The 24733-nt window shown below is 57.3% G+C and overlaps 1 protein-coding gene and 1 long non-coding RNA gene across 7 annotated transcripts in view; one reads left to right on the plus strand and one right to left on the minus strand.

Annotated features, from left to right (window-relative positions):
• The window catches only part of ANK1 (ankyrin 1), a 52774-nt gene that overhangs the window by 15803 nt on the left and 12238 nt on the right, over positions 1-24733 (plus strand). For 4 of the 6 annotated variants that reach the window (XM_061472446.1, XM_061472441.1, XM_061472442.1 and 1 more), the window contains exons 2-22: positions 12677-12778; positions 16979-17077; positions 17957-18055; positions 18402-18500; positions 18582-18767; positions 18900-18998; positions 19512-19610; positions 19925-20023; positions 20218-20415; positions 20502-20600; positions 20946-21044; positions 21265-21363; positions 21490-21687; positions 21806-21904; positions 21983-22081; positions 22988-23185; positions 23370-23468; positions 23837-23935; positions 24252-24350; positions 24434-24526; positions 24624-24696. In XM_061472446.1, coding sequence (XP_061328430.1) covers positions 12677-12778; positions 16979-17077; positions 17957-18055; positions 18402-18500; positions 18582-18767; positions 18900-18998; positions 19512-19610; positions 19925-20023; positions 20218-20415; positions 20502-20600; positions 20946-21044; positions 21265-21363; positions 21490-21687; positions 21806-21904; positions 21983-22081; positions 22988-23185; positions 23370-23468; positions 23837-23935; positions 24252-24350; positions 24434-24526; positions 24624-24696 — 2434 coding nt within the window. Of the gene's footprint in view, positions 1-4314; positions 4476-10624; positions 11034-12676; positions 12779-16978; positions 17078-17956; positions 18056-18401; positions 18501-18581; positions 18768-18899; positions 18999-19511; positions 19611-19924; positions 20024-20217; positions 20416-20501; positions 20601-20945; positions 21045-21264; positions 21364-21489; positions 21688-21805; positions 21905-21982; positions 22082-22987; positions 23186-23369; positions 23469-23836; positions 23936-24251; positions 24351-24433; positions 24527-24623; positions 24697-24733 lie in introns of those variants that run through there. The other 2 variants (XM_061472445.1, XM_061472444.1) reach the window with 2 other exon arrangements.
• LOC133279104 (uncharacterized) lies at positions 5156-8074 on the minus strand. Its single transcript, XR_009746776.1, has 2 exons — positions 7868-8074; positions 5156-5400 (listed from the first exon to the last, which is right to left on the minus strand). It is a non-coding gene; the product is annotated as an uncharacterized LOC133279104 (long non-coding RNA).

The raw sequence follows: 24733 nt of genomic DNA on the forward strand, positions 1-24733 counted from the left end.
TTCCTTCTAGCTGCAAACCTGTTATTGATACTGAGCCCCAGGAAAACATCAAATCACAGGCGTGCAGCTCATTTCTTGCTGTGAATACTAAACCAGAGCCTGCCTCCTCTCCTCTCCGAGCTCCACGCGGAGCTCTGGGGACCTGGCAGGTGCAGGGTTGCATACCTGGAAGATGAAGCCTTTTCTTGCTGGTTTAAGCCCAGAAGATGAACACATTCAGACAGAGGTTTACACAAATGTTTCCTAAGTTCTTCTCCAACTACCCGTGCTAACACACCTAAGCAAGAAGATCTTGGTGCAGATCACAGCATCCAGGTCGGCTGCAGACCTCAGGGGCCAGGTGACTGCTGAGAATAAAGGTACAATGAAAGCGTGGGGTGAGATCTGAGTTCCTGGCTCTCCTGCTCGATGCTCAGCAGCAGAGCAGGATTCCTTTCCAAGAGGAGCAGTGCATCCTGCCAGTGGGGACTGTGCTTTCATCTGCTCTCGCAGGCGGTCAGTCTGCACTGCCTCCAGGCACGCACTGCAGCCAAGTGCTGGGTATCTCTCCATCCTGAGATCCCCAAATAGACAGAACACTCACGCACCTTAGTACAGCTGTAGTCTTGTGATTACAGCAGGACCAGTGGATCCAATAGGATCAATAGCCGGGGTGCATTAGCTGCAGCCTGATAAGGGTCTTATTACGTCTTGCAGATCGGTATGTACCTGAGTGAAAGCAGAAATCTGCATCAGAAGCAGTAATTAAGAAGTGATTTGCCCTTGGCCCATACTGTGGGCATAAAGCCAAAGCCTGAGTTCCCAGAACTGGGATTGTTCAGATCCAGGCTGAGTTACGTGATGTTTTTTGCTCTCAGATCTCTAACAGGGAGGAAAACCAGTGCATGCTAATCCTGTGGGTGAGATGTCTGCTGGATTGCTGAACACCACCTCGGCAGGTATCTTCTTTGCAGCCAGGATAACTCAGGACTAGGCCGTAGCATGAACGATGGGCCACGAATATCCCTTTCCTTTGGGAGTTCTGCAACTCTTTCATGTCTTCACCCTGTGAATGTGACTTCCTGAGGTTTTGTGCCTGAATGAGCATAAACAAGACAAATCAGTGTGCTGAAACTTCAATTGCATTGCATGGCTTACCCAAGTGATGAGCAAACCCCTAAAGACTCATGTATAAGACACCAGAGAGGCTTGTGCTATGAAGCGGTGTGCCCAGTGTGTGTGCAGGGAGGGGCAAAGGGCTTCCTAAAGGTCCCGATTTGGGGAGAGAAAGCGAAGGCTGGGAGCTCTGTGCATGGCAAACCTTTGTTCCCCTCCCACCACAGAGCCTGGCACTGCTCCTCCGCTATAGAAAGCCGAAGAGCAGGCGTCCGTGCGGACCTTTCGCATGCTTCCTGTGTTGCCCGTGGCCGATGATTCCAGCTCTTTGGAAGCTGCGGGATTTGCCATCTGAGAGGTGAGGCACCGGCAGCTCCAGTGGGCTGCCTGTGGAGTGATGGAGCCCTGTGCCAGGAGTGGCACTGGAAAGCCGGGCTCAGAGGAGCAGCAGTGTCTGAGCACTGCGGAGCATCGCTCTCGGTTATTTATGCCCGCATCACTGCTGCTCTCTCCGAGCAGGAGGAAGCAGCCTGCCAGCCCCAGCAGCGCTGTTTCTCTGAGCACCTTCTGTTACCCATGGCTGGGCAGCAGTGGCACGATCGCCAAGGGTTTCAATTATTCCGTTCTGTTGCTGACACAGCTTGAAACCTGCGCTCACATTCCGAAGGGAACAGCTTGGTGAGCAGAACCGGGAAGCCTGGCAGCCCCCCTGGGGCCTCAGGAGATCTCGAGACAGGAACACAGGGAGAGATTTGTCCTCTCTAAGCAGAAAGGGGGCATGCTGGAGTGATGTGAAGCCATCACATAGCCTTCAGGGTGCAGCGAGTGCCCAATGGAGCTGCTCTCCTTCAGTGGCATCAGCCCCGTGCGCATCCTGGCATCATAGCTCAAACTGCACATCATTCCCTGAGCAAAATACATCGAAGCCCGCTGTTAAAGTTACTCTTCTCCGAGTTAACGTGTTTGAGGTTCTCTGCCGCATACACTGCCCATTCCCTTAAATGAAAGGAAAAGAACAGCTGAGGATAGGCCAGCAGAAGCCAGCAAAGTGGGAGATCACTTCTCCAGTTACATGGAAGATAACAACGCAGAGGAAGGAGCCTTGCATTCCTCCACAGCTACATCATAGGGCAGTTGAGCTGCTCCAAAGGTCAGAGGCAAGCTGTGTATCCTGAACAACCAAACCTCTGTAGCTGGAGGAGGAGTTTCCTTTAGAGACCTCTTCCTTTGAAATCCCTGACAGCTTCTCTCCTCCCCATTGACTTTGCCTGCAGTTGCTGCTGGGATTCAATGTCTTCATCTCAGGTGTAAACCTGGGATGCACCAAGGGACGCCGAGTCTCATCCCAGGAGCCCTCTCAGGACAGCAGGGGGAGAAATGGCTCTTCCTGTGGGTATCAGATAATAGAGCATCCAGGGAACAGCACTTAATACCGGAACCCTGGCTTGCAAAGTGCCCTGAAGCCCACAGGGGAGCACAAGGGCCTTCGTGGGAGCTGACAGCCGTCATTTGCTGTAAATCTCAGCTGCTGTTTCTTAGAGAGCATTCCTATGGTGTCTGTTGTGAATCAGTTCCCTCTGCAGAGCGCCGGTTTAACTCTGTGTTAGCTTTTGTGGCTGCAACACGTTGATCTGCACAGTCTTGGAGGCCTTTAAGGGGATGTCCGTATGGATGTCACTAAGGAGAGGACACGGTGTAAGATCTTAGGGAGTGAGCAACCCAACCCGTATCAGTTCAGGGTCTGGAAACAGGTAAGTGTTGAGGACCTGCCTGAGACCATCTGAGGTGTTTTCACGGAGAGATTGAGAGCTATTTGTTCATTGGAGCTGTATTGGTGTCTGCCAGGCTCTGATTTCTCAGACAGCGCTGTTCCCATACGGTTGGGTTCTCCAGAGCCGCAAGCTGTGTCCGAGGTGGTCCTGTTGGGCCTAACAGGCAAGACAAAGGTGACAAAGCACCAGTAAAGCCCTGCTCGAGGGAAGGGTTCAGATGGATCTCATCAACAAGGGACAGCAACCAGAGTGGCAAAGACGCTCCTGAAGTCAGGCACTTCTCATTCCTTACGGCTGCAGAAAGGCTCTGCCTTAGGGGCAACGGAGACTTGAGGGACCTGGGGGTATCGCTGCCCACCACGTGGCCTGGAGGCATGTGCCAAAACAGCCTGTGTGCCATGGTGGTGCCTGCAGTAACCACAGCTGCTTCCTCCTCCCTCCTCAGCCAGGCTGTGAGGGAATCCCAAGCATCGTGTCCCCTCCTGTGCCGCTCATGGGGAGCCTTCCAGTGGGACGCTGCTCTGTAGGAATTCCCTAGGGACACGCAGCTGGCAGAGCTGTTTTCCCTCCCTCTGGAGTGCCACAAGCTGTGTTTATGCTGCCCAGCCCTTTCCCAGTGCGATCACCTTACTGGGATGAAGTTCCTTGTCCTTCCTGCACCCGCAGTCCCAAAGGGGCCGGGTGGATGGTAGCTGGCAATAGGAACCAAGCCATGCTCCCGGCACCCCCAGTGCTCCCATTGCCAGGGTGTCCCCGGTCCCGTGTCCGCATCCAAGGGTTCTCTGCCCCGCACGGTGTCACCCCCAGCACAGGAGCGGGTGGGACGGGAGCGGTCTCCAGCAGGTCTGTTCCTGGGGACAACTGGTGTGACTGCCTTGCGTGTCTTTCAGAGAGGGCATGCACCAGCCACTGTGGACCCCTTGCCTTCTTGCTGCAAGCAAGGATCTCCTGAAGGGATGCTGGAGCAGGAGTCTGCTGTGCAGGTAGAAGGGGGGAAAGGGGCGCGTTCATTGTATTGCAGTGGGCTCCGGGCCCTACAGAGGACCTGGAGCTGGCTGTCACTTAGACCTCATTCGCTACTTCTGTTCCATCTCCGTGTCCTTCATTTGGGACTATGCCCGAGCCAAGCTCTGCAGAGACCGGTGACCACCGCGGGGTCTTCTGGCCCAGCCTGCTTCGTGCGGCACAAACCACGACGTGGCTCTGCCCTCGGAGCTGCTCCCCTGTGGTTTGCATTGGTTCGTGTGGCTGCAGGCTCCCCTTCCCCTGCGCTGTTCGAGGAGCAGGGCTCACCTTATGGGCTCCTTGTTTACAGCTCATGGGCATGTTTATGAAGCGTGCTTCAGGCATGAGCCTCCCTCAGCACCCGTGGGCAGCCCCCAAGCCCCTGCCGTGGGATGTGTAATCTCCAGACTCCAGACAGGACCCCCCCACGGGGCCAGCGGGCGCGTGTGAAGGGTGATAGGGCAGAGTCCTGCTGCTGATAAAACCCCTCCGCTCGGGCTGCTTGCACTCGGTTTGGCTGCAGCGTTCGGTGTGCGAGGCTCATCGCAGTGCCCAGGCTAGGCTGACCCTCCTGCAGCGATGCCATGCCTGCATTACCTGAGGGTGAGTACTTGGGCACGGTGAGGGACTTGGGAGGGGGGGGGGAGAGGAATCAGGTCAGTTCTCAGGGTCTTGGTCTGCACACAGGAGTTGTCCTGGCCGGTAACATGGACTGCAGGCTGCTCCAGAGAAAACGGCCCTTGTGCCCAAAAGATTGCAGCTAAATGGATCAGAAACGGCAGGAAGGGCTTGCTGCCCTTCTGAGGTTGCTGGGAGCTTGCCTAAGGTGATGCTGGGAGGCAGTGGCAGAGCCTGGCATTGAGGCTACACCCCCCCTGGTGCTGTACCTGCCTCATCCTTCTCACCAGTGCTTTGCTGAGGTGCCCCCAAGTGCGGGTTCTTTGCGCTGCTGTAATGGTAAATGCTGATTCTCATGTTCCCATCGTTGCTGTTTCACCCAGCGAAGCTCTGGACGGGCTCACGGGATGACATCCCTTTGCTCTCCAAGGAGCCCATGCTCCCCAGGCAGAGCTGTACAGCCAGGCCTGTGCTATAGGTGCTTCCCTGGCAGTGCTTTCATCCCTGCATGGCTTCTGGAGGCTGCACCCCAAGCACTGGCCAGGCCAGCCTGGCCGCAGTGCATCTCTTGCAGCCATGGCACGGCGATGCTCACAGCATGCAGCTCTGAGTGCGTGTGGATGAGCGCTGCAGGAGCAGAGGTAGGGACAGTGACTCAGAGCAGACTGCAGAAGTAAGGAGCAGGTTATAAGCATCACTAGGAAAGCAAAGGCAGGTTTTGCATGAGGCACTGGTGCAGACCCCGGTGGCAAGGGCTGGACTCCAGGGCATCTCCTGAGTGCCCATTGCCCAGGGCAGGCTGGAAGCTGGTGTGTGAGGTGTGCCCCAGTCCATGGCCTGCACCGGGCAGGTCAGAGCACGTCTCTGCTTTTCCCCTTGCACTGGCACCTGCTAGAGCTCTCCTGACTGCCTGGTGTCCATACGGGTCATAGAATCATAGAATCATAGAATAGTCAGGGTTGGAAAGGACCTTAAGATCATCCAGTTCCAACCCCCTGCCGTGGGCAGGGACACCTCACACTAAACCATCTCACCCAAGGCCTCGTCCAACCTGGCCTTGGGCACTGCCAGGGATGGAGCATTCACAACCTCCGTGGTCAACCCATTCCAGTGCCTCACCACCCTAACAGTGAAGAATTTCCTCCTTAGATCCAATCTAAACTTCCCCTGCTTAAGTTTGAACCCATCACCCCTTGTCCTATCACTACAGTCTAATGAAGAGTCCCTCCCCAGCATCCCTATAGTCATAGGATGTCATGGTCCGAGGGGAGGAAGAGCATTAGGGAAGCAGGAGACAGCAAGCAGTTACAATGCTGCTGCATCTCTCCCAGCAGCTGTAATCCTTGTTATGGTGGAGTGCCTGAGCAAGAGCGCTGCTGTATTGTCTTCAGTCGCAGTCTGTGTGTTTTCTGGTAAGGTAAAAATAGCTTTTCTTTTTCAGGATCTGCAGAGAGCAGAGGCTCCTGCTCACATCAAAGCAGAGTGACAGCTTTCCCCTGGATGCGCACGGTCCCAGCTGGCAGGAGCTCTCTTAATTCTTGCCCTGCTTTGGCTCTGTGTGGAAGGAACTCTGTCCTGGGCTCCAGGTCCCTGCCTGGACCCTGTTCCTCTCTCCACTCACCGCTGCTGGACCCAGCACTGCGCTGCATCGGGGAAGTGATGGTCTGCGAATGGCAGGACAAGATCTTAGTGCTGCTACTTAGAGAACTCCTTAGCAGCAGTTGGGAGCTTCCACAGAGGTGGAGGCTGTAACACCTTATCAGAAGGATCAGTCTGCTGCACAGGGGCAGCTCCCAAGCCCTTGCTGAGCACCGATTAAGCTGTTTCTGGTATCCCCCCCTCACAGACCTGAACCCATTCCAGGTCCAGCAGCCAGGCAAGGGGACCAGGGAGGGGGGAAGGAAGGAGCCAAAGGGCTGCACAATGTCTGTGTCTGAATGTGGTCGGCAGGGATGGAGCTAACCCTGAGCTGCACAGTCCAGAGCTACCTCTCCTGTTCAGTGCTCAAAATGGGCTTTCCAGAGGTAGTCACTCGTGGTTATATAAAGGAGGAGGACTGAGCCTGATGCAGGGGCTGGTCTGAAAGCCTGCCCCTCTTCAGTGCTTTCAAACTGACAAGTTTCCTTCCTTCCTTTTGCTTTGGGACTTCTTTACCAGTTGTGCCGAGTTCCCTTCCAGCTCTAACAGCCCCTTGCTGCTGGAATGAGAGCAGATCCTTCATTTCCTGCATGCTCCCAAGATGCTTGGGCTCCCCCTTGCATTCTGGTCTGGGATCTCTGCAGGGCACAAAAGCCATCAGCCTCTGGTACATGGCCTGGGGCTATTGTGGGATCTCCGCTCAGCAGACAGGAGCATGGACACAGGGCTCAGGCTGGTGCATGGAATTAGAGCAAAGCCGATGCCTTGCAGAAATGACCTCTTGTGTCTTGACTTCTCCTCGGTCCTATTAAGATACGCCAACCTGCCCTAAACCGTGTGGGCAGAGGCAAGGATGCTTGGAGAGCAGAACTTGGGCATATGGGTTTATCTGCCTTCAGTGCTGGGGGCAGGGATGAGGATGATGGGAGAATAGAATCCGGGCGTATGGATTTATCCTTTTATGTGATGGATTTTTCCCAGTGCTTTTGCTTTTCCCTTCCCTCTGGGTTTGCAGCCCGTGCCTGGTGGCCTCTGCTCCGCGCTTCGCTGCCTGCCTGCCTGAGGCTTTGCTGCTGTGGGCTCTCTGGAGATGCTCTCTGAATGCTGCCTGTGCCACTTGGAAGGCAGAAACCTGCAGGAGGTTTTGTTTGCAGCACGGAGAGTGTCAGGTTCCTCTGAATACAGAAAGGGAAGTTCCTGTAAGGCAGACAGTGCGACTGCGGCTTCTGAGCATCCCGAGGTGAATCTCCAGCTCTGTTTTCCTGACCTTCCCTGATGGTCTTAGGCAGACCTTAGGTGCCATCTTTGACTGCTCTTAATCTCTGCAGCTGCTTTATTGTGTTTTCAGGACTGCCACATCCTTCTCATCTGACGAGAAAGGATCCAGGTTATCACCTGCAGACGCAGCACTTGATGTCTGTAAGGCAGGGAGGTCCAAATGAGCTCCGGCTCCAGAGGAATCCCTCGGTTGGGAAAGGAAACCCCTACACTGCTGTAAGGTTTTGCTGTCTCAAGGGTGAGGATCATGCCCATTACTGGACACAAGCCCACATAAGCCAAGAAATGTCGAAGCAAACATCAGGGGCTGTTGCAGGGGCTCTTGTTCTACCTCCCCAGCCAGCAGCACTGACCTTAGATGCCAGCACCCTGGCACTAGCGACTGGAAGTGCCCGGCTGACCTCTTAGGTGTGAGCTGGACCTTTCCCCACACCTTCTAGGTAGGATACCCATAGCAAAACCTGGCTTTGGGGCCAGGGTTCACGTTGGCATCTTGCTGCTGGTCCTGGGGCTCTTTGGTTGTTGGGGTGACGGCGTGCTGGCCAGCCTGCTGGGTGTTGCCTTGCTGGAAAGGCTCTGGGGAGAGATTGTGGCCCTCCTGTTGCTGTTTCTGTGCTGATCACAACAGTTTGCACATCCCAGTTTGCAAGACGCCTCGGCTGACTTTGCTCCTCGTATGCAGGGTGGCACGTGTGGCTCTCGATAAGGGGCTTTGGAGCAGCAGACAGATGCCTACAGCGCGCAGAGCAGGCTCCTTGCTGGAAGGAGCACACGGCTTCCAAAGAACACAAAAGGGAAGATGCAGAGCTGTCATTCATGGCCCAACTCATGAGACAGCAAGGAGCCTGTGTAGCGGAGTGATTGCTTTCCACACCTTTGCAACCATAGGAAGCTTTTCACTCAGCAAAGCCTGCTGTTCCTCACTGACAATGCTTTCCAGTAGCTAGGCCTGGAAGAAACAAAACTGAATGAGTGCCCGGGCTGGCTGCCTGCCCCAAGGATGGCTGCATGGGCCGGGTCTGCATCCTTCTGCCTCTGCCATGCAGGGGCTAAGGCAAAGCTGCCACACAGGTCCATGCAGAGCAGACCAGGCTTCCCAGCCAGCAGGTCGCACAGCCATGGGGCTGGGAGCATCTTGCTCCCCAAGGCACGGGAAGTGATTTGTTATTTGGAAGTCTGCATTGGTGTAAGAGCAGCCATTTTCCGCAGTGAGACCAGAGACTCTGAAGGTAGAGACCAGGGAAGAGGAAAGGCAGGGGCTGCGTGATGGAACTGGGGATAGAGACTCTGCATGGTTCAGTTGCAAGGCAGCTCTGGCTGTGGGATACCTTTGGGTAGAGAGTGAAGAAAATACAGGCATTTAAAACCCTCACAGTGACTGCATCTCCCCCATTCTTCCCTCTCTGTAAGAAGTCCTTGCATCTCTTCCAGTTGAGCAGGGAATGGTTTTGACATCAGAGCACTGCTTCTGCAGGCAGTGAGCAGGTCTGGTGGGTACCAGCAGCCTCTGAGCAGGTATGCTGCCCGTCTCCTGCCTTGGTGCTGTGTGGTGGTGGTGTGGCATGGGTCAGAGACCTCTTGGCAAGGGCACCCAGGCCCTTTCTTTTGGCACCTTTGGTCCTGCCCAGAGCAGGAGCTGAGGAGCTGTGTGTGAAGGGGTCCCACCTCCTCTCGAGCTCCTCAGCAAGAAGCCAGCTCAGCCCTTCCTCGTGCCGGGTGCTGTATGGGAAGGAGTTGCAGTCCCTGCTCAGGCTGCCTCATTGCTCCTGCAGACAGAAGGGATAAGCAGGCACATAGGGTGCAGAGGCCAGCGCAGCAGGATGCACACGTGCCTTCCAGCAGCGTGGCTGCTCGCTTCCTGCCTTTGTGACCCAGAAAACACCGTGACACCAGCACAAGTCCCCAGACCCTTTTTTGCCCTTGGGATTCAGCCCCTTGCAGCACGTTCAGAGCGGGCTCCACACAAGCAGGCGATGCACAGACCCCCCCTGCCCTTATCAGCGCTGTGCAGATGGAGCCCGTCCCTAGTGGGAGCCAGAGCCAGGTGCTGCCACAAGAGATTAGAGCCCAGCCAGCAGACAGAGCGGGATTACTGAACCTGTGATGCAGCCCTTGAAATCCAGCCTGAGCCTTTGCTTTGGCACCGCTTCCCCTTTGCTCATTGCCTCAGCCGCCGATACGATGCCATGGGCTTGGTCAGGTCCAGGCTTCTCATGCTGGGGAAGGCATTAGGACACTGGTGCAGCAGCAGGAATGCTTTGCAGGGCAAGGCTGTGAGCAGGGCAAGGCTCTTCGAGTCCTGTTGCTACCTGTGAATAGGAGCAGAGGAGCCGCTCGTCAGGGCCAGGAGAGGGAAAGGGGAAAAGGTAGCAGGCAAAGGGAGGCTTTTCCTGAGGGAAAGGGAAGGGAAAGAGGACCGAAGCACAGCCCGGAGTGCTGTGCTGTGGCTTTCAGCTTAGAAGGTCTTGTAGCACTTGTAATAACCAGATCTGAGGTGTCTTCCTTAGGGAATTGCTGGCAGCAGCCTCCTGACACTTCACATCTTGAATGTCTGAAGCCTGTGTATAAGGGTAAGCTGCCATATAAGAGTGCAAGAAGTACATGGCAAGTGAGGCAGCTCCTTTTTCCCCCTGGAATAGCTCCTTTGGCTAGGAAGGCAAAGGGGAATGGGAAGAACTACTACAAACTCCAAAGGAAGGAGAACCAGCAGAGGCAGCCTTCGCATCTGGAAGCAGTGGCTGTGTATCCTGAGGCACATGGATATACTGGGAGGTGCATATACCATGCCCATGCTGCACTTGGTGCTTATTAGCGGATAGTAACTGCAACGTGTGCGTGCTTGTGTTGAGATCACATCGGTGTTGTGCTGGCTGGGATGTGTGTGTATCTTCTGATCCACACATCTACCTGTGCCCACAGGGTCCCCGCATGGGAGATGGCGATGAGCCCAACGCCTTCATCTCCCTGGTGAGCACCAGGTCAGTCCCACCATGCACACTGGCACCAGAAGGGCAGCGTGGCTGCAGATCTGTTCCCTTTGGAGCTGAGCTACCCCTTCTTCTCTGGTTGCATGTGTTTGTCTGACTGCTGCTGCCTGATCTCTGCGTCCCTCTATGCATCTCCGAGCATGGGGAGCAGAGGGGCAGCACCTCTGGAGCGCTCCAGCCCCAGTGCATCCTCCAAGGCCCTGACCCTCAGCATCCAGAGGTCGGGAGGGAACCGGGACCCGTCTCCTGGGTGGCAGCTATTACCTGTGCAGTGCCGGCTCCAGGGCACGTCTGTGGGGCTTGCTCCTTCTCTGCTGTTCCCGAGGCAGCCCTGCCCCGTTCCCCGCACTTGGCAGCAGTCATTTGCTTTCCGGAGGTGGCTTGGTATTAAATATCCTGTCTGACACAGTAATGGAGAGAAAATGAACAAATTCCATTAGCGGCTGGCGATCCCTGCAGGGTCTGCGCCGGAGCGAGCTGCGAGCCTGTATTTTTAGATAGGATGCAATGCAACTCACTGGCTCTCTCAAAGCTGGGGAGTAGATAACCAAGGAGGGAGAAGGGGGACGTCAGGCTCAGGTTTCAGCTCAAGTGCCGGACTATGGCAGCACGAAAGGGCAGGTCCGGTCCAGACGCGGCTGTGAGTATCCACCGCTCTTCTTCATGCCCGCAGAGACCTCTGCTTTGCTTTTCTGCCTGCTTTCTGCCTCTGCTGCTGGGGCTCTGGGAGACCGGAGCCTCTATAGAGCGTTACCACGTTAATCTTCACAGCTCCATGCGTGTCCCAAGGGTGGGAGAGCCTGGCTGAGCTGCGCTTTGGCTTCGCTGTCGGAGGTCTGTGCTGTGGCTGGCATGCAGGCAGCATAGTTGAGGTGCTGCCTCGCCACTGATCCTGACCCGAGATGCAGAGGCTCCTAGCAGGGTCTGGAGCTGGAAGAGCTCACTGTGCTCAACCTGTTGCTTGAAGCCTGTCGGTGTTTCCTTGCTATAGACAGCAGGCAGGGCTCCGAGGGCAGGCACCCAGTGCGAAGCACAGCGCTAGTGCTGCCTTCTGTCCATCATCCCCTATGACAGGAGCACTGCTGTGAGCCCGGGGGCACGTCCCCACTGGACCAGGCTATCCCCTGGGCTGCTGGCAATGGAGCCAACTGGCACAGGAGGCTGAGCATCGGCACACGGAGGCTGCGCCAGGGCATGCACGGAGGTGCTGCCTCCACTACTGTCCCTGTGAGCCCCAGGCACTGGCCCTGCAGGAGGTAGCAAGGCAGTGGTCCCAGGATGTGGCTGTTGCTCTGGGGTAGGAGGCTCAGGCAGATGGGCTAAGGGAGGCGGACGGAGGACAGCAGAAGGCTGTTGTGCTGCTTCAAAGCCTGAATTCTAATGGCTGAGGCTGCATCATCCTGCCTGTATCTGCTTCCAGTGCTGTCCTCTGTGACCATGGCACTTCAAGCTCCTGTCCAGGAGCTTGCTAAGCTTGGTGCTCCCCTGCAGCCAGGCTGTGGCACTACAGGGTGGGCTGGGATGGCAGGATATAGGCTCTTGTAGCACAGGAGGTTCCCTGGTCAGGGCCAGCGTGAGTGGTACAAGAGGGGTTCTGATTTGCTATTGGAGCTTAAGGCAGAAGAGGGTACCCTGTGCCCTTGCTGTGGATGCCTCATGGCTCTTTAGGCTGGACCTAGGAGGCATCCACTGGCACAAGGTCCCAGCCTCACAGCCCCACATCACTGCATTTTCACCCTGTTGTTCTCCAGCATCTGGTGAACCATCCCATGGTCTTCATTCACTGCCTCACACTGCTCAATAACGTTGCTTCAAGTACTGCTGTGCCTTGCCTGGGTTCCAGTGGTGCCAGGAGGCGCTGCCTTGCTCCTGATGGAGGAGAACGCTGTGACTTCCCTGCCTGGGGCGTGCCGGTACCGAGCTCACCCGTGGTCTCTGTTGGACAGGGATGGGCTCACCACGGCTCCAGTCCCTCAGCCAGGACATGGGCATTTCCTGGGCCAAGGGAGGCTGCCAGGGTTGCAGGAGGCCCTTAGAGCATCCTCCCTCCCATCCACAGTGCTGGGGCGAGCCAATGGATGCTCTAAGTGCAGGTCCCAACCATGCCGCTCCCTCTCTGGCTCGGGTCCTATCAGTCTGTCCCACCTTGACCTGCCCAGGCTCTGCCTTGTCTGCCTGGTCTCTGTAGTCACGTTCTCTGCTGTCGGAGAGCTGGCCTTGTGCTGGTGATGGGGGAGAGCAGAGGGACCCTGAGTCTTATTCTTTGTCTTCTTTTCCCCAAAGGCCGATGCTGCGACCAGTTTCTTGAGAGCTGCAAGATCCGGGAACCTGGACAAAGCCTTGGATCACCTCAGGAATGGGGTAGATATTAACACCTGTAACCAGGTAGGTGAAACCCACAGGGCTTCTGCTACCGTCTCTGGTTCACGTGAAAATGTGCCCCGGTGGCTCCCCAGGCCCAGCAGCAGTCACTGCACCCCTTCCTTGTGCTGCTCCCATAGGATGGAGGCAGGGGGGTTCCCCACGTGCACAGCTGATGGGGAGCACATCCGCTGATCCCTGTGCGCAGTGCGCTAGGGAGGGGAAGGGATCGCCAAAGGCACATCTGGACCCGTTGTCTTCGGGGCAGGGAGGGCAGCAATAGCTTAAAGGAGCCTGGCTGGAGCACAGCAAAGGGTCTTAACAGGTAAAGAGAGAGGGAGGCTTCTGTAACCGGGACAGATGGAAGGGGCTCATGTGCTTGTCAAAGGGCAGAGCAAACAGCTGTGAACTGTGCAGCACAGGGGCTGGGATGCTGCAGGAACCACTCCTGGGGGCATTCTCCCCGCATGCGATGCTCGGGCTTTCAGATTCCCCTTGACCCAAGCAGGGGATGTTTCCAGCGGAGATGCCCTGGGAGGTGCTGGTCCCTCCTCGCCCGGAGCAGGGACGGGTCTGCCCCAGGAGCGCAGAGCTGCCGGCGCAGGGGCAGCGCTCGCACATCCCCAACGGAACGTCCCGTACCTGTGCGGCTGCCAAATGCAAGCGGCTCATCCTGACCCGGGGCTGCGGGGGCAGAGACCGGGCTGCTGGGGATGAGCTGGGGGGGCCAGGGAGCCTGCGGCAGGCCGGTGCTGGGGGAGGCTGACTCAGCAGGGAGCACAAGGGCCTGCTCTGCTTCAGCATCGAGCCCCAGCGTGAAGCAGAGCTCGGACCGGCTGATGTGTGCGCTGCAGAGGCCGGTGCCGGGTACTGCAGGCGGGGGATGCTGCCAGCTCCTGTTCCGAGCCGTGGCACCGTGCAGGGGTCCTGGGCACACTGAGGCTTGAGTTCTCTCTGGGGCGCTCGATGAGGCTTGGGGAAGGCTCGGAGATGCTCCTTTTGTTCATCGCTGCGTTATCTGGGTTATTAGTTCATAATCAGCATCCAGATACTTTCAGGAGGCTTCTACTCCCGGGCTGTGTGGGGCCGTAAGGGATTTAGATCAGAGAGGTGTATTGAGAAGAGGCAGAAAGCTTTCAGTTTGAGTCCTTTGAATCTGTGGGGTCCTGTCGATGGGTTTAGAGGCTCTGAGCCCACATTTGTTGCACAGGGTTTGAGAGAAGGGGAAATGAATAGGGGCAATGAGGTGTTTAATGTACTCACTGCTCCCTCTGGGATAGCAGGAGCACAGAGATCCCTGTGCCGCTCTCCTCCCAGGATGGATGCTGCTGGGGATGCTGCCACCTTCCTATATGCCCTGTGTGTGCAAAGCCTGGCAGGGAAAACCCTGTTTTCCTGGTCACCAATGGCTTGAGCATCCCCTCCTGCCAGTTCTCTGGCTGTTGGGTGTCACAAGCAGGGCACACCACAGGTGCTCGCTCAGGCCTGAAAGCAGAGGGAGGATTTCTATGTGCACTGCTCCTGTACCGATCTAGTGCACAAGAAATACATGGTGCTGGGGAGAGCTCTGCAAGGAATTAAACCAGGGACACCCAGCTACAAGCTAGGGGATGGCTTTGAACTACTTCTTCACCCTGAGGGATGGTCAGTCATCAGCTGCCTCCACTGATGGGCTCTGTCTCCAGCCAGATTGTTGGTGTTGATGAGGGGATGTAACACCTTGATGGGCAGCACGTGGCTACAGCAGCATGAGACTGTTCTTTCAGTGACATCTTTGCACTGGTTCCTGCCATCTCCCTGAGGTTAGATGGCACTTTGGGGTTTCCTTCTGAGGAATATCAGACCTGTGGGAAAGGTCCAACCTCACATGTCCTGTATCGAATAAAGAGGGATATATGTGGTCAGACCTATCCCACAGGCCCTGTATTCTTGCTCAAGTGCAGAGACCTTGACATGCCATCTGATCTTCATCCTGCCGCTTCATCCCCTTCATTGCTGCCACCTGCATCAGTGTCTTCATCATCCACCTCTCCCGTGTCTCGAGTTCCTGCATGCTCCCATCGCATCCCTGAGGAGCTGGAGGCCTGAGGATGAGCACATCTCACCGCCAGGACCCCCTCCAGCAGGGAACAGCGCTGTGCTAGCACATGGGTACCAGAAGATGTCTCTGCTGGGGTGGTCAGCCTCAGCCCTGATGGGCAGCCCAGGCAGGGCCCTGCTTTGGTACAGGCGAAGTGCAAAGTCCTGCCTTTTGTGGCTGTCTGCAGCTGTGTTTGTCGCATTGGCAGCCGGCAACTGGGATTCCTGGGAAGGGTTTATGGCCCTTAGTGAGGGAACTCAGCACCTTTCCAATGAAGCACATCCTGTGGCGGTTCTGGGTCAGATGAGCTGTCAAGCCAACAGCAAATGTGCAAAGCAGCCCCTATTGCTCCTGGAGCAGCAATATCCACTGGGAAACAATGTTCTGCAGACAATGCACTTATTGCTGTAGGAGAATAATGATTCCTCCCAGGTTTGCAGCATTCAAAGTGTTATTTGTGAATCCCTTGCTGAGGGGAGCAATGGGGCATCTGTGTCAGGAGTTTGACAGAGAAAGAGGTATGTGTCTGTGGCCACGTACCCAGCTTGTGAGCTCATGAAGGTAAGGGTGTCAGCGACCATCTGTATGGGGCTGTGCAGGGGTGGTGCAGTGAAAGAAGCTGGGCTTGACCGAGGTGATGGGCTCAGCGTAGCCTGGCTGGGGAGCATTTCCTTTCAGTGGCTGTGTTCTGGGAATGCTGCAGAATTCCCACTTAACCTTCCCTTGGAAGCAGCTCTTTCGTGCTCAAGGCTTGGGGGCACAGAGGAAGCCTGTGGGGTTTGGGGTTTTTCCTTCTTGGGCTGTAATCAGACTTGAGCGAAAGAATCCGTGCTTCTTTGGCTGTGGTTCCTCATAGCTGGTGCTGTGAGTGAGAGCAGGTGGAAAACCCTATTCCAGCATCATAACGCTCTCAAAGCTGTTCCAACTGAAGTATTAAGGGCTGGAACCGGAGCCTCCTGGCATTTTCTGCTCCCCTACATATATTCAGGTGGGGATGAAGCAATTCTGTGAAGCGATCATCCAGTACAGGAGCTGAAACAGATGGCTGGGAGGTGTTGTGCTTGGGCAGGACTGTGTGCTCCCAGGGAGCTGGCACCTCTCTGCCCCGTGACAGCATTGCATAGGGGTGAGTAAACATAGTGCCTCCACCTGGGAGAAGCGAGGGACAAGGGGAGTTTGCCTTATGGGAAGCAGTGACATCCGAAATTGCCTGCAAGTATGTGGCCTCTTTGCCAGGAAAGATCCCAGCCCTTTTGTTCCTATCTGGGAAGTGGAATAAATGGAAATAATGGAGCAGAAGCTGTCTTAGCAGCCTCTAGGGTGCTGACACCTCCTTCTGACAGCCCAGGGATGCTACAGCCCTTGGCTCCTATGCTCAGGCTCCATGTGTAGGATAAAGGGAAGCTAAACTAGGGCACAGGCAGAGATGTTCCTGAGAAGTGACTTCAGTTGTCTGAGCGCTCGCTGGCACTGACAGAGCTTACAGCCAGCACTGCATCTGCATCCTTTGCTGCTGCTGCACTGTGAGCATGGGCTGCAGGATGGGGCAAAGGCAGGATGAAGCCAGCTGCTGGGCTGGGAGCTTCTGAACTGATGTGGATTAAATCTGGCTGCTGCTTGACAAAATCATTGTCCCATGAAGAGCTTCTCACTGCACTTGTGTCCGTGTAAATGGTAAAGGCTTGTAGGTGCATTCACACAGCAGCTCTGGTGCACACACACAGCTCTAGGGCTTAAGTTGGAAAAGCAATTGCAGGGACAGGCACCCCCCAAGGAAAGTCACTTGAGCAAAGAGTGGAGCTGGTATCAGGGCTGTGTCATGAGAGGGAAGGACTGAAGCAGTGCCCGTGGGGCCAGACACACACACAGGGGTTGCGGTGCCACCCATCCATAGGAAATGCGTGTTTTGCTCATGAAGAAACCTCCAGCATTACTCAGCAGCTCGGTATTCCAGTGCCCTGGCAGCATGGAACGTGCTGTGGCTGTACTGGGTGCCAGTGCGTGGCTCAGGAGCAAGGCAACAGACCTTCTCCAAGGTGGGCCAAGTGCCTGCAGTCGTGTCTGCAAGAGAGCTCAGGGTAGGGGGTTCCTCTGAGAGCCCCATCAGGTCACTGATGCCCTTCTCCCACCTTTGCTCCCTCCAGAACGGGCTGAACGCCTTGCACCTGGCCTCCAAAGAGGGGCACGTGAAGATGGTGGTGGAGCTGCTGCACAAGGAGATTGTTTTGGAGACAACGACCAAGGTGAGGACAAGGGAATCCGGTCACGTTAATCACAACTCCACACCCTGGGCAGCGAATCAGGCTGCGCTGCTGGAGGAGATGGGGGGCTCCTCACCCCCATGGGGACCACTGTGAGCTCAGGAGGGGAGTAAGGAAGCCACAGCGAGTGCTGTCCTTACATCTCCTGGCGCTGGCAGCCGGCTCGGGTCAGCCCCCGTGTGCTGCAGCACGGAGGTGGCCTTGGTACCACTGTCGCAAGCCTGTGGAGCTCTGCTGCTCCGTAAATAACGCAGCATTCCCTGCTTGCATCATTCCCTCCTTGCATCATTCCCTGCCGGCGGGGAGCGGTGCTCGCTCCGTGACGAGCGACACAACGGGGCTGACAAACGAGCAGCCTCCAGCACCATCTGAAGGGCTGCGGAAGCAGGAGGAGGAAGATGGAGGGGGGGGGGGGGTCCGGCTTGGCACCTCCCCGTGGAGCCTGGGGCTCTGCCGCACCACCCAAAGGCACCGAAGAGCCTGTGCCTGCGCTTCCCAGCCTGCTCGCCATCCCTCGGCTCGGCTGGGATGCACACTGCAGCTTCGCCTGAAGGCTGCCAGCTCAGCTCCCCCATCCTCCCTCCCCTCCTGGTGCTGGAGGTACACGGAGCCTGACAGCGCATACAGCTTTGGCTGCCAGGAACTCCATGGGGAAGATGAAATCACTCTCTTCTCAGTCCAGCAAGTGTGCAGGGTAGCTGCCTGGGCTATAGCAGGGATGGGGCATGGGCTGCAGAGCCCCACAGCCTTCCCCTGGGCAGCTGCTCTCTTTGCACATACATGAACACGTGTCGGGCCCACCTTTCCCCAGCACCCTGGGCTGCTCCAGCCCCCTAAGCACTGCTCCATGGTGTCTTTCAGAAGGGGAACACAGCCCTGCACATCGCTGCCCTGGCTGGACAACAGGACGTGGTCCGGGAGCTGGTGAACTACGGGGCCAACGTCAATGCACAATCACAGGTAGAGCGAGCTGGGATGCAGTGGGAAAAGCACCCAGCGTGCACGATGGTGGGAGCTGTGCCCGGCTTGAGGCAAGGGAGAGCAGTGGCAGGGAGCAGCAGGCAGCATCTCCTGGGTTGACTGTTGCTGTAAAGCATCCTCTGGGTTTATGTGTGGGGAGCCCGGAGCTGTAGCTCCCTGTGACTGCTCAACCCTTGCTATTTCTTCCTTTTTCACACCCTCACTGTGTATGCTTTTGCCCCAGTTTATGAGCTGGGGGTGTGGGTGTTGATGGGGTGTAGGTCTGCAAAGAGCTTGAGGAACTCGAGGAAGAGCTGTGTTGATGCGCATGGCCTTGTGCTTGCAGAAAGGCTTCACACCCCTCTACATGGCAGCGCAGGAAAACCACCTGGAAGTCGTCAAGTTCTTGCTGGAAAACGGAGCCAACCAGAACGTAGCCACAGAGGTGAGACCCTGGGGAGCACCCTAGGGCCGTGCTGGACATGGTGCCGTGGCTCTCCCCTTCCAACCTGCCTCTCCTTGACAGGACGGCTTCACGCCTCTGGCCGTGGCTCTGCAGCAAGGCCACGAGAACGTGGTGGCTCACCTCATCAACTACGGCACGAAGGGGAAGGTCCGCCTGCCCGCCCTGCACATCGCAGCCCGCAATGATGACACTCGCACGGCTGCCGTGCTGCTGCAGAACGACCCCAACGCCGACGTCCTCTCCAAGGTGCGTGCCTTCCCCGTCCTGCCCCTGGGAGCTTTCCCGTGTCCCTGTGAACAGCAGCTTGGTATGCTGTGTTTGTCCATCCTTTCAGCAGGGAGCATTCTGGCTGGGCTGATCCCTCCTTCTTTCCCCTAGACTGGATTTACCCCCTTGCACATTGCAGCCCATTATGAGAATCTCAGCGTGGCCCAGCTACTGCTGAACCGTGGAGCCAGTGTCAACTTCACACCCCAGGTGAGCACGTGGTGGGAAGCTGCTGGGAGTGGGAACGCTGCAGCACCAGAGGAGGATGCAGGGTTTTATACACGTGTACACACATATGTATTTATATAAAAATCTATAAAAGATGTATAAAGTTTTCCTTTATACATCCCATTAGACACAAACTGCTGACGAAGTCTGAGGGTAGCACTAGATCCAGCCACACCTGGCCTCCATCAGGAGTTTAGGAAGCAAGTGGGGGTCTATGCTGAACCTCATGACTCAGTAGCAGGGTCTCCCTTACCATTGTGCCTTTAGTCCCCTCTTTAGCTCAGTTTCACCTCGATTTTCCTCTGTATGCTTCATCCATGTCCTAATCAGTAGATGGAGCCTTGCCACGGAGTTCTGTTCAGGCATACCACTATAAATCATGTTATACCTTTATAAATCATATTAAACCCACTGATACCTCTCATGGTCATTCCTCGAGTGACCCTAAACCAGCCACTGAGCGCTCCCCCCTAACAGCCCTCTGTCCTTCTGCAGAATGGGATCACTCCCCTGCACATAGCCTCGCGCCGGGGCAACATCATCATGGTGCGGCTGCTGCTGGACCGCGGCGCCCAGATAGAGACAAGGACCAAGGTGAGCCTGCTTCTGAGTCACCAGCAGGTACATGGGCCGTCCCCCTCGCTGAGCTCCTTGTGCCCAGGGAGCAGTGCCCAGTGCATGAGAGCACCTTGCTGGGTGTGCGAGGGAAGGTCCCCACTGCACCAAGGGGATGGACCAGGTTCATGTGGAGATGCGAGGAGGCTGCATGGCTGCAGTGGGGAGGGGGGGGGCCTTCAGGAGAGGAAAAGCTCTGTTTTGCCTTATTTTACAAACCAAGTTCAAAGTCCCTGTTAACTCTCCTGCCTGAGGGGGAGCCTTGCCCACACTGAGCCCTTCTCTCTCTGCAGGATGAGCTGACCCCTCTCCACTGCGCAGCTCGCAATGGACACGTGCGGATTGCAGAGATCCTGCTGGACCACGGCGCTCCCATTCAAGCCAAAACCAAGGTACCCAGGAGACGCTGTGGGGTTGTGCTTGCTGCCAGGTCCCAGGGCAGGATGGGGATGCACAAGGCTCGTGCATCACCGATGCCACCCATAGCAATGCTGGGGCTGAGGTTTTGGCCTGCCCAAAGGGTAAAGGGGCGGTGTTGTGGCCGGACCCTCCTGCCCGGCGCTGATGCTCCTCTCCCTGGTCACAGAACGGCTTGTCGCCGATGCACATGGCAGCGCAGGGCGACCACCTGGACTGCGTGCGCCTGCTCCTGCAGTACGGTGCTGAGATCGACGACATCACCCTGGACCACCTCACGCCGCTGCACGTGGCCGCGCACTGCGGGCATCACCGCGTGGCCAAGCTGCTGGTGGAGAAGGGGGCCAAGCCCAACTCCCGAGCACTGGTGAGTGACCTGGGGCAGGCACAGGGCTGGGGTGCACACAGGGAGGGTTCTCACAGGTGACCCTGCATCCATCCCTCCATCTGCAGAACGGCTTCACACCCCTCCACATCGCCTGCAAGAAGAACCACATCCGGGTAATGGAGCTGCTGCTGAAGACAGGAGCATCCATCGATGCTGTCACCGAGGTAGGTGGGATGCAGCCAGCCCCATCAATCCTGCTGCTGCCCGTGCAGAGCAGGGGGTGATGGCCTTGTTGGCTTTGCTGGTCCCCAGGCGCCTTCTTCATCACAGCTCAGAGCTCTTTGCAGCTCAGGACATGCTGAGCTTGGCAGCATCTCTCCACAGCTGCTCCCTGCAGGGCAGGGGACTGCAAGGGGAGGCTGTAGGTCTCCGTATTCCACTCAGGCTGCTGGGATGAGAGCTTTCCCCTGTGCTGGAGCGTGCCGCAGGGACAGGGAGGAAGGGGCAGGAATCGATGGTGGCAAAGCAATCATCCCCCATCTTGGCTCCTGGCCCCTTTCTCTCTGCAGTCCGGCCTGACCCCCCTGCATGTGGCTGCCTTCATGGGGCACCTGCCCATCGTCAAGACCCTGCTGCAGCGTGGAGCCTCTCCTAACGTGTCCAATGTGGTGAGTGCCACCATGGCTTGGGAACTCGGCATGGCAGGGCCCAGCAGGAGATGGGGATCCCTGCTCCCTCTGCAGCCCCTGCTCTGCGCTGGCAGGAGGAACCAGTAGGGAGCAGAAAGGGTTGTGGGCACTGCTCCCCTGTGCTCAGACCAGAGGAATGACTGCAGGAGGGTATTTCCCCCTCCTGTGGCCTCACTGCTTTATCCTCTCCTTGGTGCAGAAAGTGGAGACACCCCTGCACATGGCAGCCAGAGCTGGGCACACAGATGTGGCAAAATACCTGCTGCAGAACAAAGCCAAAGCCAACTCCAAGGCCAAGGTAGGGACCGAGAACCCGTGTGGTAGTCCGCGGGTGTCGGTTTCTTTGCTCTGTGCAACATCAGCAGCAGGGCTGGGGCCTTTTTGGCATGGCAAAGGGACTGGTCCACATCCGCCTCCCTCGCAGGACGACCAGACCCCTCTGCACTGCGCCGCGCGCATCGGCCACACTGGAATGGTCCAGCTCCTGCTGGAGAACGGCGCCGACCCCAACCTGGCCACCACGGCGGGGCACACACCTCTGCACATCACCGCCAGGGAAGGGCACGTGGACACGGCCCTGGCGCTGCTGGAGAAAGGAGCCTCCCAGACCTGCATGACCAAGGTGGGCTGGGGCCAGCGTCCCGTTCACAGCAGGGGCAGCATCCTCCTGCGCCGCGGCGTCGCGCCGGTGCTGTCCTCCTCGCCCCTGACGCGCTGCGATGGGCTGCCTGTCTCCTCAGAAAGGATTTACCCCTCTCCACGTTGCAGCCAAGTACGGCAAGGTGGACGTGGCAGAGCTGCTGCTGGCGCGCGAGGCTCACCCCAACGCGGCAGGGAAGGTGAGCGATGCTCCTGGGGGTGACGTGGGGCACGGGGAGGCTCTGTGTGACCTGTCTGTGCCCTGGCCTCCTCCCCAGAACGGCCTGACCCCGCTGCACGTTGCTGTGCACCACAACAACCTGGAGATCGTCAAGCTGCTGCTTCCCAAAGGGAGCTCCCCACACAGCTCAGCATGGGTAAGGCTGGACAGGGTGTCAGAGGCCAGCGATGTCCCTCAAGCCACTCTCCGCAGCAGTGCCGAGCGGTTGCGCTGGTCCAGGACGGGCAGCGCCAGGGATGATCCCTGCTGGCAGCGCTGGGGATGTGTTTCCATGGCAAGCCCTGCCAAGCAGCGCTGTGGTCTGGCAGCTTGGGAAAGCACACGCAAATGTTTGCATGCAGCTACGAAGCAGTGAGTCAGAAAACCCAAGGGCTCGCGCGGCTCATCCCGCTCTGCCTGAGGATGGGGAAACAGCTCCCCAGGGAGCAGAGCATCAGCCTCCCTTTCCCACAGTGTTTGCAGGAGCTGCATCCTGACAGCACACAAGTGGCTGCTGGTGCCGGCCCTTCCCATTTGGCACTCGGCTCTTCCTGGCGGGATGCGGGAGCATCGGGAGCAGCCCGTACCGGCGCCAGTCCCTGCTGCTCTGTGTCATTGGGGAGAGCTGTGCTCAGGCTCTGCCTGAATACTAATGCTGCCTGTTGGAGTCTTGCTCCACACCTCAGCCAGACACGTTCTAGGAGGGCTCTGTCTGCCCTGGCTTCTCGCAGCTCTGTGTGGCTGAATGCTGCTGCTGTAGGAATTAATGTGTGGAGAGCTCCAGCACAGCCAATACCGGTTGAACTGGGACCTAAATGACTGCAGGAGGGCATTTACCTTCCTGCAGCCTCACCCATCTTTGAAACCCCCGTGCTGATGGGGCTGGAAGAGTGGGATATGGCCTCGGTGTCAGGGCTGCTTGCTGTCAGGAGATGGTTCAGGTGTGAGCCTGCATCCCTGAGCTCTGGAGGATGGGAAGGATGTGCTGGCCTGGAGGGAGGGACAAGGTGGCACTTTCTGTCCCTGCTGGTCTGAGCCCTGCCGTGCACCTCTCTCCCTGCAGAACGGGTACACCCCCCTGCACATTGCTGCCAAGCAGAACCAGATGGAGGTGGCCAGGAGCTTGCTGCAGTACGGGGCTTCTGCAAACGCAGAGTCCATGCAGGGAGTCACCCCCCTGCATCTGGCATCCCAGGAAGGGCACGTGGACATGGTGGCACTGCTCTTCTCCAAGCAAGCCAACGGCAACCTGGGCAACAAGGTGGGTTGTTGGCACGTCCCGCTTGAGGCAAGCAAGCAGTGAGGAGCAGACAGTGATGCTCCTTGCTGACAGCGCACTGGGCAGCAGCAGGTCGGTCACTTGGCCAGGTCGGGGACCTGAGTTAGAGTCTGGTAGAGCTGCAGTGGTGGCATTGCCACTGTGCTGACACCTGCTCTCTTTGCAGAGTGGCCTCACTCCTCTCCATCTCGTGGCCCAAGAGGGACATGTGCTGGTTGCTGATGTTCTGGTGAAACACGGAGTCACAGTGGATGCAACCACCAGGGTAAAGTAGTGCACTGACTATGGCTGTGGTCCTATAGGCCTGCTATAGTAGGAACAATGCTTGCCTTTTTGTGCAAGAGTCCCCCCTCTCGCAGGCATCCTTATCATCTTGTCTATATCCTGGGAATCCTTCCTCTTCTCCCCCCCTCTTCCCTGAAAGGACAATTCCTGCCTGTTTGCACAGCTCATCCCTGTACTCCTGGGCACAACGTGGTGCTCTCTGCAGTGTGCCCTCTGCCCTGGTCCTGGCTCTCATCCTGAAGCTCCATCCTTCCTCCATGGAGGCTTGCCCATGGGATGAGCACACCCAAGCCAGAAGGGCAGGAAGCACCTCTGATGGGCAGGCTGAGAGCTGATTTCTTCTTTCAGATGGGCTATACTCCACTGCATGTGGCCAGCCACTATGGGAACATCAAGCTGGTGAAGTTTTTGCTGCAGCATCAGGCTGATGTCAATGCCAAGACTAAGGTACAGAGATGTCCTATGCTGCAAGCACCCTTCTGCTCTGGGTGAGAGCAGGCGGGTTGATGGGGAGGGCTCAGCCTCCCTCCCTGCTTCCACTTCTCCCTCACAACATCGCTCCTCTCTGCACGGCTTGAAGCTGCTATAGCCTAGCTACAGCCCTGAGCAAGTGCTGGGTTCTGTAGAGCCCTTTGCTTACCCCAGAGAGGAGGGAGCTGCCCTAAGCTCCAATCATGAAGCACAATGCGAGGTTTGGGGGGGGGCACTTCTGGGGCCGCAGGCACCCACAGCTGATGGCAGCACCCTCTGTCCTCCCCTGCAGCTGGGCTATACCCCTCTGCACCAGGCAGCGCAGCAGGGCCACACGGACGTGGTGACACTGCTGCTGAAGCACGGCGCCTCTCCCAACGAGATCAGCACCGTGAGTACCACGTTCACCCGCATCTCCTCGCCCCACGGCCAGCCCCGGTGGCCGCTGCTGACCCATCTTCCCTCCTGGCACAGAACGGCACCACTCCTCTGGCCATCGCAAAGCGCCTGGGCTACATCTCGGTCACAGACGTGCTCAAGATCGTCACGGAGGAAACAGACGTCCTGGTGAGCCCCGGGACTGGGAGCAGTGTGGGGCTGGGAGCTGGGTGCGAGCAGAGCGTGCAGCAAACGCAGGTCTCTGACTCCGTTCTGCTCCCTGCAGTCCGTCGGTGACAAACACCGCATGAGCTTCCCGGAGACTGTAGACGAGATTCTGGATGTGTCAGAGGATGAAGGTGAGGGAAGGAGCTGGGCTGCGCCGTCCCGGAGCTC

Source organism: Pezoporus flaviventris, unplaced genomic scaffold, assembly GCF_033815535.1.
Source record: "Pezoporus flaviventris isolate CSIRO_AGI_PZ_B2104156 unplaced genomic scaffold, CSIRO_AGI_Pfla_v1 ptg000071l, whole genome shotgun sequence".
In the NCBI taxonomy this organism is placed as follows: Eukaryota; Metazoa; Chordata; class Aves; order Psittaciformes; family Psittacidae; genus Pezoporus; species Pezoporus flaviventris.